The following is a 12,756-nucleotide window of genomic DNA, read 5'->3' as shown; positions in this document are numbered from 1 at the left end:
ATGATTTATAACTTTATTTCAAAGTTTAATGCCTGTTTTGTAATGATTTCAATAAAGTTGCTTTATTTTTGCAACTTCTCAACAGATTTCTTGTAGTGTGTTTCTAGTATATTTGCAGGATTTTTTCCAGTAAAATTAACAAAATGAGTAGGAGAGCAGAGCAGAATTCACTAAGTCTAATTGCTGCAACTTAACATAGGCGGTTAGTTGGTTTGCTTATTTATGTAGAGAACAATCTTTTTCAGTTTTGAGTGAAGATTATTGTTGATTTTTAAGTGTTGTTTATTTCAATACCACCAAAAGAATTCGCAGGATTTATTGTCATGTGCAAAAATAAACAAATTATTTGCGCTTTTTTTGAAAATTCTTACTTCCTCTCCCTGGTTCATGGAGTTATTCAAAATATATACTAGAAACTAGTAGCATAGAAAACATGCACATTATGGCATAGTTTATTTTGTTGTTGCTGCTCTAGTTATAAACCTAGTGAATACTAAAGAAGACCATTGTCTCTGTGTGAACTGTTGAGTATTTAACAATTGTGTGAGTGTATTTATTTTTTATAAATAATTATGAGGAGTACCCTTTTTCTCACTTGATCCCCTGCCCCCCAAAATGTCTGTGCACGCCCCTGCTCTCCATCAAGACAAAGCAGTCTTGTGTCCCGCCTCTCACCTTTCACAAGAATGAACTGTGAGTGAAGTGTAAACTCCACCAGAGAGCGCTGTTGTAACCAGGAATTTATGACTGAAAACCTTTTAACAAGTATAGGAAATGATACATTAAATGTCTTTTTCTTGTATTTTTTCAATTGGTTTGAACAAACTGTTCACAGAAAACAACAAAGAAACATTGAATGGCACTCAGTAGAGCTCATACTTCACCAACAGTCTCCCTATAAAACCACATTTAAATGAACTAGATCAGGTTTATTTGAATGTGCACCAAATTTCACCCACTCATAAATAGTGGTCCCCTCAATATGACAGATTTTTCTCATCAAGATCTATGAATTATTCTCATAGAAATCAACAAATCTCACCCTGTTGAAAAAACAACGATGTATCCGCCCCCTGATCCTGATTTGCACCAAATTTAACAGGTTCTTTTCTTGGTAATCTGTTGAGTAGTTTTTGCTAAGAAACAAACCAACCAAAAAACAGACAGAAAACATAACCTCCTTAGCAGATGAAACAATGACATCATTTTTAGTTTTAGCTTTCCTTTCCTTCATTTTGTGAATTGTATGTTACACCAACTCAAGACTGATGTGAGTTATAATTTTCTGATGCTATTTAGAAACAATTTTTATGATAATACCAATACTTTAAAAAACTTACGAGATTTGATTCTTTTAAACGACACACGCCAAACAGATATCTCCACAATTCAGTTTTTTGTAAATGCTGCTTCAAAACATTTATTTTTTAATTGATGACACAGTCGTTGCATTTTATACAGACGTACACAATAACAGAAACAGATCTGAGACTTTGATGTGCAAGTGCAGAATACAATACTATTCCAAATAAGAAAAGAACTGGATTATTTGTAATTGTGCTTCCTGGCACAAAAAAGACAAAAGAAAGAGGTGAGAGAACGTTCAGCTAAAAAAAGCACCACAGTATTAATGTTTGCCACCAGCTCCAACATCGAAAGCATAACTGTGACACAAATTTACCAGAAAATGGTGTGCAAAATTGTACAAAATTATTTTTGTAACTATGCCAAAATGCCTCTTAGTGTACATCCGCTTCCATGTTTGTGTTTTGGTTTAATAATTAGAAAGCGTGAAGTCCGGTATAAGAGTTTTTATGCAACACACGAATAAATATCACAGACTACTTTAGCTTTGGAAGCCTTTCTGCATTGATTACATGTTTAAGGCCATTGGTTTCTTATGTAACACATGCAAATCCAAACTCAAATAAAAACAAAGAGGAGAAACAGAATCAAGATTCACATTGATTTAAAAAATAATGCCCCGTGTTGATTTATTGACACCGTGTAGGCTGTGGGAATGTTATCGGTGTAAAATGAGTGTTCTCACACATGTGCCTTTCTCTGATCTGGGTCAAGCTGCAGACTGGCGACAGGGACTGCTGCAAATCTGCTGGGATTACAGGGGCCCATCTCAGGTTTAATATAACCAGTGTCTGCCAATAATTTTACCCTGTGTGTGAAGATTCCCATTCAGTAGGCATGTGCTCGACTCATGTATCCAATAATCTCAAATTATCTCTGGAAATTGGTCATATAGCATATAATAAAATATAACACTATAATAAACTCAGTAATCTATGTGCTTTGATATATCATAATCTCATGCCAACAGGGAGAGAGGGGTGAGGATTGCTGTCTAAAGGTGTGTGAGAAAAACCTGCACAAGATCAGTGACACAAGAAGGAACAGGGTCATGGGATGAGATTTAGATTCAGTGAAGCACTAAAATGTTGCTCAGCCAATTAAAAGGTGAACACATTACTTATGGAGACTAATCATGGTATGCAAAAAACATTTAGGGCTAATTCATGTAGCACAGACACAAAACAGGAACGGGAAACACAAAAAGTAATGAGATCTGTATGAGAGCAAAAAAAGGATAGTAATCATAGAAAAATAAATACGTAGAATATATTCAGATATTGGATTAGATAATATGTCAGAAACAACTAAAGGTAGGGCAGTCTATAAACAGAGCCTCAAGTTTCTCCTGAGGCTTCGAGGAGAAGTACGAGTTTGAGAAAAAGGCGTAAATTCCCCAAAGTCTGTGCATTCCTCTGCTTGACTAAAAAAACATGCAACAAATGGATCCTTATGATTCTCGAGATGATTTCTTCAAAACTCCAATGGTGTGTTTTGTTAACAACAGAATTATATTTTGGAATTGTGAATGTCCATTTTCCAGCTCCAGATTCATGTAAGAATACAAAATAATTCACTGGGTAACTAAAAGAACAGTTTGTCACAAAGAAAGCACAATATATAACCTGGAGCAAGCACATGGAGTCTGACAAACTGGCAAAGTTGAGAGTAAAGAGCTGGACTAAGAGGATGTCACATAAATTTGATGCAAGAAGTTCACGGGACAGTAATAAAGCTCTCTACTGTACATTCGAATGTTACAAGATATACAAATTACGCTTCACAACCAGAACGAGACAGAGAGCGTGCGTCCCATCCTGTGGTGTGCTTACATTTGCAGAGCAATGAGTACAGACTGTGGAAGGCCAGTCACACACTAAAAGGGAGTGAGATACAGACAGTACACTAGTAATAGTACAGCTTTTTGAGTGGTAGACATCAGATAATACCAGGCAGTTGTCACAACGACTATATTTGGTCACACATCATCTCTTTTCGGCGTATTCCTCTGAGGTCGAGGCGGCGTTGATGTGGTGCGCCGGGGTGTCCACCTGACCGTCAGGCTGGACAGGCTGCACGGTTTCCACCAGGCTGCCGCTGGGGAGCACCACGTAGCGGGCGGCCATGTCTTTGGGCTGCAGCTCCCGCCTGCCCTCTTTACTGTGCCAGATCCCATAGCCAAAATACACTATGAGCCCTGGGGACAGAGACACATGGAACGGTGATGACTCAAAATAAAAGCGCCTCAGAGTGAGTGTGTTATTCAAGTTGAGGGAATCAGCGTTTACATACATTTATTGGTTTCATCTCCATAAAACTTGTTTTTCCCTTTCCCAATAGATCCTGAACTGTGCTCAATGGGGAATCTCTCAAATGGGACATTTTCAACTGGTTCCCAAATTAAATTCATAGAAACTGCTTTGTGTCACCCCCCACCCCTGTGTGTCTTATATGTATCCACTCAATTTTACAATTTAATTAAATTCAATTCTGTTTTTATTGATATGGATTTTGTTTCACCCCAAATTGGGTTTATAGGGAAAGGGGAGGGGTTTGAGAATCATGGTCTGTGTTCTGTATGATTGCCTGAATAAAATATTGAAAAAAAATACATTTAGTGATCTTCTGAGATAGCTGAGATAACTAAACTTCTAAACAAGTTTACAGCCATGCTACAATGGTTTAATGTTGATTACTTTGATTAACTCTGCTTTCGAATGAGGGACTCCCATGCATATTTTCTGCAATGGCCACTATGGAAGGTTAGTGTGAGAGATTGTAATATACGTCAAGTGCAATATTCCACGAGGTTGCATTTTGTTAACCTGCTGAAGTCTGACAGGGGGGTTTAAATGGTTTACTGGTTCAGAGAAGCCTTAAGCTAATGCAGCTAATCACGCGTCCCCAGTGATCTCCTCTCCCTGACAGGACTTTAAAGCTGTTCAACCATCCTCAGAGGTTTGCTGACAAATGGGTTTATGTCCTTAAGAACAGGTGTACTTGCCTGATGTAACACTTATGTGCATTGCATTGACAAGCAACAGGGGGCAAGTGCTTTCTGACAATATATTCACACTACTTACGGACATAACAAGCCACACATGACATGTGCATGATTGATTTGTCTTTACGTAAAACCAAAATCCCTTTAACATGCTGGTAAGTGGTTGTACACAAAGTTTTAATACCTGATGTCTGCAGTAAAACCTTTTTATTAGTTTTTAAATTAAACTATTATTGTATTTAAGGAATATGTTTCAGAAACTTATGGTAAAGCTCGGTTAGGTTTTTGGTCCATTGTGTTTTCTGCATAAATCCAGTTCCTTCTTACCTATGGCAATCCACACAGTGAAGCGAATCCAGGTTAGAGCGCTGAGCTTCATCATGAGGAACACATTGATGAGGATACTGGCACCTGGGGTCAATGGAACCAGAGGTACCTACACAACAATAAAACTGCAGTCATTCTCCAATCATACAAATGGCTTCAAACAAACTGTTGTTTCATTTAACTGTTGTTGCCATGGGTAGTGAAATGGGCAGTGACAGACTCAACCATCATATTACACTTAATTTAACACACTAAAATCCATGAAGGAGCTCACCTGGAATGTTTTTCTGTTGGTTTGCGGCTCATGAATCCATATAAGCGCCAGGCTGAGGACGTAAGCAATGCTAAAAATCACCAGCAGCATTGTGAAGCTCCAGACAGGAAGGTGCAGCTGCTTGGTACCAAACTCCAGCACAGAGCAGAAGGATACTGAGCTCACTATCAGAGTCAGCACACAGAAGGCCACCGTCTCGCCCGGCTCACAGTCCCCCAGCAGCTGGCCTAGGTATGGTTCCCAGTAGGCCTTCAGCTGTCCCACCCCTCGTCGCTCTGTGGTCTTCTGCTGCTCCACCAGCTGCAGTTTGTCAGAGAAGGACTCGTACTGCTTCAGCTCCCCGCTGTCCTCCGTTATGGTCTGGGTCTCTGAAGGGGCAGGGGAAGGCTCGGCATTGGGGTTGGGAGATGTGGATGCGGTCCCCTTGGAGCTAATTTTGTCAGGCTGGAAACGTAGCACAATGACACTTGCTGCCACAAAGGTGTACGCCAGGAGTGTGCCGATGGAGAGGAACTGAACCAGGGCTTCCAGGTCAAAGATGAGAGCCATGATGGCCATGAGGACTCCAAACACCAATATAGCATTGACAGGGACTTTGGTGATGGGATTGACACGTGCAAAAATGGAAAAGAACAATCCATCCTCTGCCATGGCATACACGATCCGAGGGAGGGAGAAGAGATTACAGAGCAGCACGGTGTTCATGGCTAGAAATGGGAACAGAGACTACTGATCAGAACATAACACAAAATATAACACAGTGCAGATCAACAAAATGTACAAACAGCCATTCAAAGCAACACTATTTGAATTTTTTACCTAAAAATAGAAGCTTCAAACTGAGTTGGACGATACACTATCTTGAAATAGGGAGAATGGTGCCGCTTTCATTCCCTCTCCTCAGAGCCTGTTCATGCTCCATGTTACTTTGGTGAGTGGGAGCGCTCTGTGAGAAGTGTGGAACTGACTGATTGTTGCAGCGCCACAATCAGAGTAAGGGCACGGTCGCAAATGTGTGAATGGAGCAGTAGTTAACCTTTGCCGTGCGTTTGAGGAGGCGAATCAAACATTTGCTTCCAGTGGCAAGAAAAATCGCAGATTGGCTTCACGTGGAGTTAAACTTTGACTCGCTTTACATTCGCGTGTGTGTGACCGCGCCCTAATGCCGGAGTGTAGATCAGTTAAAAAGATAGAGAAGTCATTAAAAACCAGGATTTATCTCCAATATCCAGTGAGGTAACTTAAAAACTATAAAACCGAGTTTGTTAAAGCAGCAGTTTTCTGGTTCAGGAAGCTGGGGGTCATGGGTAATATCTACTCTTCAGTCTTTTATCTACATGAAAACCACTTAATTGCTTGTACAAGGAGGCCAAAATAATGAATTACCATATGTGGTCGCAGGGGATGCTGTTGTTGCTCACTAAAAGTTACATAGTGTTGCTTTAAATTGCACTTCTTAGTATATGGTCTGTACTCACCACAGATAGAACCTATTGCCACAATTACTCCGGCCCAACTGTAACCACGGCGGAAGAAAGCATCGGCCAGAGCTGAGTTGGGGTCCAGCGTATGCCAGGGTACCATTAGTGTGAGCACTGTGGAGACCAGGATATAAGCCGTCGCTGCCAGTGCCAGGGAGATCGCAGTGGCAATGGGAACAGCTTTCTGTGGATTCTTTGCCTCTTCACTTGATGAAGCGATTACATCAAAGCCCACAAACGCATAGAAGCACGTGGCCGAGCCTGCAAGTATTCCAGACAACCCGAAAGGTGCAAAGCCTCCTTCTTTCTGGCTCCAGTTGGCTGGTTCAGCCAGGATAAAGCCAAACACCAGTATGAAAATGATGACAGCCATACTAATGACGGAGAAGATGTGATTGAGGTAAGAGGACACTTGAACTCCAAAGGAAATGAAGAATGAGGCAATGACTAGGATCCCTGCTGCGAGTAGGTCAGGGTAATGGGCAAGGATGGGCACGTTCCACTGCATAATGTGTGTCTCTGTGAAGTTCTGGATGGCATGATTAAAAATGGAGTCCAGATAGCCACTCCAGGCACGTGCCACAGCAGCACCACCAATCATGTTCTCCAGAATCACATTCCAACCAATGAGAAACGCCCAGACCTCTCCCACGGAAACGTAGGTAAACATGTAGGCCGATCCTGTTTTGGGAATGCGTGCTCCAAACTCTGCATAACAAAACGCAGCCAATAAAGAAGCAAAACCTGCAAAAATGAAGGATATGATGATAGCAGGCCCGACCATGTCTTTAGCCACTGTCCCTGTCAGGACATAAAGGCCGGAGCCCACCATGCCACCAACACCCAGCAGAGTCAGGTCCAGGGTGGAGAGGCAGCGTTTCAGCGACGTGGCCATCATGTCATCATCCAGTGTCTTGAGACGGTTCAGTCTCTGACAGAGGCGCACCGCTGGTGAGCAGCCTCTTGGACAAGTTGCCATAGCTACAGAGTCAGACGGGCCAGCAGGGCAGGAGGGTGTTGTAACAGTCAAACTGGATCCATTACCTGTCTATGAAGATGACCTGGAAGACACAGCACAAGCATTTTCACAATCAGAACAAGACAAGCCACTGCAGTTTTATGAGGTCAGACTTGTTTGGATGACGGTTCAGCTCAATGCTTTAACTGTATAGCTTGACATGTTGTTGTAAGTCTGCAGGGCTCAAAACTTTTTATTCAGATCTGCTAATGGACACGTGGTCTAATCTGTCCCAAGCCACTTTGCACAGGTAACTCTTTTCCAAGCTCGGCTATTGTATTTATGGAAAGTATTGATCAATAAATGTACAATGACAACAACTTAAACGACAGTCTTACTAATAATAACAGCAGCAATGAAGGCTGCTCTGATTAATTATGGTAATAATGATATACTTATAACATTAATCATAATAGTTGACTTGTTTAGGGCACATTGCAATAATTTATGTTGTGACTGAGTTTAGAATAATAATATACAGGTTATTCATTTTTAATGACAATATTAATAATTTAACAATAATGTAATACTAATGTGCTGGATGATACATCTTCGCTAGCTGTGGAGGAAGTGGTGATTTTTTTTCTATTTTGGTTAAATATTATTTGTAGCGATGCTTGTGAAGTTATTACTTCAGAGTTGAGGGAAAAGACAGCTTATTAAACTCTGTAAATACATCACATTACATTTCAGGTTGTAAATAAAACTAAACACCAAATCAAACCCACGTGTCAGTCTTTTTATGATGTGATCTATTTGACTGTTTTCCAACGTTCCTGTTTTATCTACATTTTACAACGAGGCCGCATGGATGCTCAACATCACAGTGAAGGGACACACCACGTCATCTAAAAGGCATCGCTCATGTGTAATATGAGATCTGGTAGTGTAGCAACGAGAGATCATGGAGATACATGCTTTTATTTATTTGATTTGGTTAACTTCACACAATATGTTTAGTCTTTTCATCATACACATCCAGTATTCGTCCTCCTGTTCCGGGTGGAGCAGCATCAGATTCCTGCCCTCGGTAGATAGACGGATGGGCATATGGCGACAGCAGGATGCTTCCGTTTTAATTACGTAAGGCTTTATTTCCCTTTAGAAATAAACCCACTGCCTCAAAACACACGACTCGTTTACACTGAAACATCGACGTCAACTACACAGATCCACTCGTGACGTGGAACCGTGGGCAGACAAACACTGCAGCACTGTGCTTTTAATGTAAAATGAATATTTTATAAGAAGTGAGGATCATTAGACTTCCTCTCTCCTGCGTGTAGCCTTGCCTGGGAGCGACGTCGCACTTTACGATCGCGAGGGGAGTGGGAACATTTGACGGGATCCGCGTTATATTCACACATGAAGAGAAGAGAGAGAGAGAGAGATCCGCAGTAACACGAGGAATATAAAGACGGGTTTTACCTCAGTTGTTCAGGATCATCCGAGCTGCAGGTCCGCGGCTGCTGCTGCTGCTGCTGCTGGAAGTCGCTGAGGCGCATCGCCCGGTGATGATGGAGCAGAAGGTGCGCGAGAATAAAGCCAACACGCTTCTTAAAGGCACAGTCACCTCTGGGCCACCGACGGGGCTTCCCCACTGCAGCCCGCCCATATACAGACCCTACCCTTTATACACAGGAAGAGATTATCGACAGCAGGTGGGCCCACAGGAGGTCCCCGGGCCTTACTGTCTATACAATTGACTCAATATAAAAGTGAAAACGTTTGAGAATCATAATTATATAAGGTAGGTAAGCACCTTAAAGGGATAGTTTACCCAAAAATATAAATTCCCTCTATCTACTCACCACTATGCCGATGGAGGGGAGGGAAAAGTGTTTGAGTCCACAACACACTTTAAAAGTTTCAGGGGTGAACAGAGTTGCAGCTAAATCCAATACAATTCAAATAAATGGTGACCACTTCTTCAAATGTATAAAAACAACAGAAACATAAGATGCCTCCATACGGCTCCTGTGGTGTCATCCAAGTGTCCGGAAGCCCCGACATTCAAATTCAACTCGAAACATGGTCATTTGCACCATGTTTTTAGCACAAATGTCCGTGATCCACAAGTGAACGCGGCTCCGGAGGATGATAACAGCGGACATTTAGGCTCAAACATTACGGACACGTGGATGACACGAAAAGGAGCAGTATGGAGGCATGTTTTATTTTATTTTTTTTACGTTTAAAGAATCCGTCACCATTTACTAAAATTGTATTGGTTTTGGGTGCAATGCTGTTTAACCCCTGAAACTCCTTAATTCTTTTGTGGACTCAAACATTTCACCCACAGCATAGTGGTGAGTAGATTATTAGTGAATTATCATTTTTGGGTGAACTATCCCTTTAATATAAATGTGAACACGTTTGAGAATCATAAATATTTAAGATAAGTAAGCACCTCAAGTAATTATAATTTACTGTGTATTTAAACCGTTCAGTTCATGTCATAAGAACAAAATCAAACAGTGCAAACATGTCACAGAACAGGTTCAAGTGCCAACAGGGAAACAAATAAGAAAAAGAGCAATCATCCTCCGTCCCCTGCAGTTTATGCATCAGGGTGCAGATATTAAAACCCTGTCAGCAGACCCATGAGGCCACACAGGGAATGGAGGCACAGTAAATCACACTGTAGTCAGGTGTCTGACCATGGGGCTTTATATGTGATCATTAAAAAAACTTAGTTTGTAAAGAAGATGGATGTGATAGAGGTACTGTTGGACCTGGTCAGAGGACTAGCATTAGGTGTTTGACCCACTAACAGTGTGTCTTACAAATGGAGACAATACATCAATAGAGAGGCCACAGATAGTTTAGCTGCAGATTTATTTACTAGAACATGAACTGATGAAACTGTGAAATAATTCAGAACACAAATTAGTCATGAAAAAGATCAGTGTCAACAGAACTCAATTCAGTAAAAATGATTCACATATATAGATGTTTCAAGAAACTCCAAAAACACTTGTTTATTGAAGCTGACATTTGTGTAATAGAAAAACAGATAATTTATTGTTTATATATTTGTAAGACATTTTCTAAATATCAATGCAAATATAAAGAGGAAAGCTCAACACATAACGTGAACCCATATCCTCACATAGTCTGTTCGGAACAGAGACATGTCACCCTGTTTCTACTTTAGATATTTAAGGTGAACATCATGAGGTCAGGTCAGTCGTAGCTGGTCCACTTTTCAAATGTCCAGCGGCTGATTTAAATAAACATCAGGTTTTCACACAACCTGCCAGAACGACTTAAGGAATGGCAAAAACGTAATAATTATAATAAAATTCTGCTTTGTATTTGATCACATAATTAGATATCTGTTTACACCCAAAGGAATTGCACTTTCCTTTTCACCTCAAACGTGGCTGACTGCTCCAAAGGCACCAAGAGGCTCTTAAAAATAATCTTATTTCAGGAAGGTCACAGCCTTATTTCCATTTACGACCACGTCTGGTCCTCTGTTCATGTCCTTTAATGTGTCTTTAAAGGATTTGAAGCAAAACAAATCAATTCAATGTTAATGTGTGACATAGCATTTAGTGCTTTACAAGCCATGTTCATCTCTCCAACCGGCTTATGATGGTGATGACCAAAACACTCGGGACAACCTGTGTTCAACATTCTCTGAACTTGCTGCTTCTTACAAACAGCAATGTAAGTAACATGTTGACTGAGACATGGTGAATCTCACAGTAACTGGATTGTGAGAATATGCCGTTGGTTTTATGCTAAAATAAAGTTTCTTCATTATCTTCCTCATCGTATTCCAGATTGTGACTCTTTCTGTTGAAGCTTGAGGACCAGTTCAAGTAGGTTCATCTGCATTGTCAGCTCCTGAAACACACAAGAAGCAAGAGGTGAGGACACACTTTGCCATCTGCTGGACATTTATCTGTATTAAAAAAGCATATTTGTATCCTACCCCACTATTTATGGCATTACTATGGATTTCAACTTCAGTAAGTGAACAGTCAAAGAGGGTAACCTGAGGATTTGTGGTGATATAAAACCCTGGGACTCCCGCCTTCTCCAGGGTGTTCTGCTGGTCTATCACTTTCTGATCCATTTCAGCTACAATCTTCTTATCCATCATTTTTTGTTCCTCTCGCACACGTATGTCCAGAGCCTGACGATAAATGATGTTAGTAAACCAATCAACATGTAGACATATGACAATAAACAGTCCTTTTTTACAAACAGAGGCATTAGGATTTCATTGCCTCACCTCTACTTCCGACTGTTGGTTTGATTTGAGAAGCCCAAGGTTGTGAGACTTGCACGACTGCAGAGCGTCTTTGTGTTTTCGTAAAAGCTCCTGTTTGAGTGCTGCACACACAAAGGATAAGCAGTCAAGCATCACAGTAGCATCTGCAGTTACCAACCTCACAACAAGGCCCCTGTTTCATGAAGCAGGTTTGGTACTTGGCAGAGTGTTTGATTTCAGAGGAATTCCTGATTTTACCCAGGTAACAGGAATAGGCTTGCAGTTGTGAGCAGACCCCATCAGTCACTGCGTGTTTTCTGTGGAGCACTGACCTTGGTGTTCACCGTGCAGCTTCTGCCTCTGGTTGTACAGATTCTTTTCAGTCAGATGCTGAATATCCAGGAGCCCCTGCACGATCTCATACACCGTCCCATCTATGAGCGCCAGGGCCAGGTCACTCAGTGTGTTGTAGGACAGGCGCTGCTGGAAGGAGCTAAACACAGAGGAGAAGAACAACAATGCCCAGCGAGATGCAGTCAATAAATCATTCATACGGATAAACCTGAGACACCAACCGCTGTGATCCCTTGTCTGAAGGTTAGGCAACATTACCTGGGTAAATCTTTCACTAAGGTTTGCAGCTCAGACAACAGGTAGTAATGTCTCTCCTGTTGCTTTGTTGAATCCCCGCCAGTGACCCCGGGATAACCATCCATCTCCTTCACTGGAGAAGTGAGAGCAAAACAAGAGGCTGCTGTTCAACACATCCAGCTAGCTAACCAAGCTAGCAGCAGTTTGGGCTAATTTCACTGTTTTCACAGTGTAAAGGTCCCGGAAACAAGACAATGTGTTGTCTTTGGGAGACTAGCCTGCATATAATGACGTCCGTCTGCTAACAAAAGTTAAGTTAGGTTACATAAACAACGCGAGAGGCTGAAAAAAGCTTGTTTTTAGCTTTGCTGCTCTAACGTATTGTTTATACGCTAACATGCACTTCAGTGAGGACCCCGGAGAGGTGGCTGCCAAGATGCCTGTATGTAAATGCACCTGCAGTAGCTCAAT

General features: G+C 41.4%; 2 protein-coding genes across 2 annotated transcripts; both read right to left on the bottom strand.

Moving 5' to 3' along the window:
* Positions 1–1,393: 1,393 nt before the first annotated feature.
* Positions 1,394–9,053, bottom strand: slc7a4 (solute carrier family 7 member 4). Its single transcript, XM_035164927.2, has 5 exons — positions 8,898–9,053; positions 6,449–7,512; positions 4,971–5,677; positions 4,697–4,805; positions 1,394–3,562 (listed from the first exon to the last, which is right to left on the bottom strand). Exons 2-5 carry the CDS (start codon positions 7,428–7,430, stop codon positions 3,351–3,353), a joined length of 2,010 nt encoding a protein of 669 aa, XP_035020818.2. The 5' UTR covers positions 7,431–7,512; positions 8,898–9,053; the 3' UTR covers positions 1,394–3,350.
* Positions 9,054–10,290: 1,237 nt separating this feature from the next.
* Positions 10,291–12,703, bottom strand: dgcr6 (DiGeorge syndrome critical region gene 6). Its single transcript, XM_035164887.2, has 5 exons — positions 12,307–12,703; positions 12,027–12,187; positions 11,716–11,816; positions 11,476–11,616; positions 10,291–11,324 (listed from the first exon to the last, which is right to left on the bottom strand). The coding sequence occupies exons 1-5, from the start codon at positions 12,408–12,410 to the stop codon at positions 11,247–11,249; spliced, it is 585 nt and encodes a 194-aa protein (XP_035020778.1). The 5' UTR covers positions 12,411–12,703; the 3' UTR covers positions 10,291–11,246.
* Positions 12,704–12,756: the final 53 nt, after the last annotated feature.

This window comes from Hippoglossus stenolepis, chromosome 9 (genome assembly GCF_022539355.2).
Source record: "Hippoglossus stenolepis isolate QCI-W04-F060 chromosome 9, HSTE1.2, whole genome shotgun sequence".
NCBI lineage: Eukaryota > Metazoa > Chordata > Actinopteri > Pleuronectiformes > Pleuronectidae > Hippoglossus > Hippoglossus stenolepis.
The sequence above is the reverse complement of the archived record's forward strand: the minus strand, read 5'-3'. Positions and strand labels throughout refer to the sequence as shown.